At 40.7% G+C, this 2,909-nt stretch overlaps 1 protein-coding gene and 1 long non-coding RNA gene across 2 annotated transcripts in view; both read left to right on the top strand.

The window, feature by feature from the left end:
• Positions 1-419: 419 nt before the first annotated feature.
• The window catches only part of LOC125502966 (leucine-rich repeat and calponin homology domain-containing protein-like), a 4,849-nt gene continuing 2,359 nt past the window's right edge, over positions 420-2,909 (top strand). The window contains exon 1 of the mRNA XM_048662583.1: positions 420-756. Coding sequence (XP_048518540.1) covers positions 582-756 — 175 coding nt within the window. The 5' untranslated portion in view covers positions 420-581. The remainder of the gene's footprint in view (positions 757-2,909) is intronic.
• LOC125502967 lies at positions 763-1,770 on the top strand. Its single transcript, XR_007280634.1, has 2 exons — positions 763-1,260; positions 1,314-1,770. It is a non-coding gene; the product is annotated as an uncharacterized LOC125502967 (long non-coding RNA).

Genomic DNA, 2,909 nt, shown 5'->3' with positions numbered 1-2,909 from the left:
CCCCCCCGGAATTTAAAGCTGGATCCACCCCTGAGCGCCAGCTATCCCAAAGCTTATGTTGCCATGTTGTTATATTTATGGCATGTAATGTCAAGATAATGATTTTGTTTCCTTATCAAATCCATTGAGGAAAAACTACACATGGTGTTGACTAATTGGGAGTTAATAATTAACGGCAACGATGCATTACTCAATCGACCATTGACTTTGTTGATGGGTGGTTGATGGCTACCAACATAAATATTAATTTATATATTTTTTGTTTGAGTTTTGTATTTGTGGTTTGATATCGAATGCGTGATTGCATGGAGATTCATGCAATCCAGATTGAAGACTTTCTGGTTCAAAATCTCGGTACGGTAAGATACGGTATTTTCAAATGGCTAGTACGGTAATACGCGTTTGAAGTTGGCCACCCTGACTAGTTGACAAGTTGACATTCTCTTTCAGTTTGGAGCGTTTGGTTGTTGAGTGCGGTTCATGTGGTTTTTCCAGCGTTTTCCAGCGAAAAACCGTAATGTTTGCGGTCTTAATCGAATGTGAATGATTCGCTGTGTATAAGTCAAAAAGTGAAATGCACGATGGCAGTGATGGTTCCTACTATAAACGGACACATTCAGAACCATCTAACCAGGTCTTTGGAGCGGATTTTAGAGGAGGCGAACCAGAGCGGCGACCTCAAATTGAGCAATAGGAAGTTGAAGGACTTCCCTAAAGCCAAGGAGAAGTACAACCTAAGCGATACTGTAACTGCAGGTAAGGGGCTTGAGCCACTTGTTTTGGGCGTCAATCTACTGGGTTTTGTTGTTAAAAAACTGCTGGTATCAGGGTTTTTGCATCAGCAGATTTCCTGCAAACTCAGCGCCTGACTTGTTTGTTTTGTTACCGTCGCCCAATTAGTCGACTAAGTAAATCCATCTGGAAATTGCTTGATTGCCATCCCTTGGCTAAAAATAGCGAGCAAACTCACAGCCAACACCCAGCCGAAGAGAAAACCGCACAAGCCAATGTACAGTTGGCTTAGGTTAAGTCCCATATTGATCCCTTCAGTTCACCCTAATATTTGGGGTTCCTGCCGAAAACATTAAACACAGAGACTAATCATGTGTTCCCTCGTTTCATACACAGCAGGGGATAAAGCATTCATTACCAACTGGGTAATGAATATGGTTTTGCAATAGTTTTTGAATATTCAAAAGCTGCATTTGGAGGGTTTACACCATCAACCATTCATAGTCATGAATGCCTGATTTTATCAGCGTATGTGACTGGACTGCCAGTCGAGCCCGATTTTTAAATAGTCTTCTTTTCAGGTCAGGAAATCGAGTGATTGATCACAATGGCAAAGGTCAAAGGAGCAGGTTGGGCCTTTATCAGTGACCTTTCGGTACATTATAAGTGTGGCTCTGAGGGCTAAAATTAGACTGGCATTATTCGCCTGCTGCTGCAGGCAATCGAAGCCTTCTTGAAACACTCTGGGCTTATCTATGGCACGCCATTCACATCCAGGCATTAAGTTGTTAAGCGGCTTTTTAAGTAAACAACACAGCAGAAGAAAACCCGTCTTCTTGAGATTAATTTTTAACGACTGCTGTTTGATAAGACAATATCTGGTCTGGGCCTCGTAAAGGCTTTGTTGAAATCGACCTTTCCACCTGCCTGAACGGGCACGTGCAAGGTGTTTGCACCAGACGGCCAAGTGATTTCGTTCATTTTCTGTCGGTTGTTTGGGTTTAAAGCAGAATAAATAGCCGAAAATGACCACTGAAATAAATGCGTTTTTCTCGAATCCTCTTCCTCAGTTCCAGTCTGTTTCTGTTTCACTGAATGCTAATGAACCTGTGTGGGCTTTTCACTCATCTGTATCGAATCGGAGGCTCGATAAAGGACATCGTTGTAGAACACGACTCGATTAAATATTGTGGAAACATGTGGTTATATATGAGATGATGCAAGCGACAAGACGAGGGCTTGGTTTGTGATTTTCAGCCGGTTTTGGTCGGGGATTGCGTGGTTTTCGTAATGTAATCTTTGTCGTAATTGAAGCTTGATTTGCTCGCATTGAAACCGATGTTTGATGGTTTAGGCGTATAGTTCATTCCAATTCAAGATAGCAAAGCAAACAAATGTTCAGAGTGAATTAACAAATCGTGTATAAAGTGTGTACGTAATTTCTTGATTATTTTTTTTGCATTTTGCTGCAAAAGCATACAACAGAGCTTTGCCCCATTTCAGGTGCTTGATCAGATATCAGTTTTTACGACCTCTTGGAAAGATCTTATCCAGAGTTGTCTTTGCATCTTGCTTAAATTTCTAGACTTAAAAGTTAGAAGCCAAAATAGCCAATTTTAAGAAGCCGAACCTTTTCGAGCTTATAACTCGGAATCTGGAGAAAATATCTTAACAATCCTTAGAACCTTTGCGATAGAGCATCGCTAGAACTGTTAGTTTCTATCAAGGTTTAACGCAAAATTCCTAACCTATAAAAAGTTAGAAGCAAAACTGTGGACTTTTAATGGGCCGTCGAAGTTTAGGAGCGCAAAACGGCGAGAAATAGCTGAACAATCCTTAGAAGCTTTGCGATAGAGCATCGCTAGAACTGTCTTTTTCTGTCAAGGTTTAACGCAAAACTCCTAACCTATCAAAAGTTAGAAGCAAAACTGTCGACTTTTAACGGTCAGTAAAAGTTTACGAGCTCATAACACGCAAACGGCTAGAAATATCTGAACAATTCTTAGAATCTTTGCGATAGAGCATCGCTTGAACTGTCTTTTTCAATCAAGGTTTAACGCAAAATTCCTAACCTATAAAAAATTAGAAGCAAAACTGTCGACTTTTATCGGGCAGTCAAAGTTTACGAGCTCATAACACGCAAACGGCGAGAAATATCTGAACAATCCTTAGAAGCT

This window comes from Dendroctonus ponderosae, unplaced genomic scaffold (genome assembly GCF_020466585.1).
Source record: "Dendroctonus ponderosae isolate FM_Combo_2020 unplaced genomic scaffold, Dpon_F_20191213v2 Dpon_F_20191213_11, whole genome shotgun sequence".
Taxonomy (NCBI): Eukaryota; Metazoa; Arthropoda; class Insecta; order Coleoptera; family Curculionidae; genus Dendroctonus; species Dendroctonus ponderosae.
The sequence above is the reverse complement of the archived record's forward strand: the minus strand, read 5'-3'. Positions and strand labels throughout refer to the sequence as shown.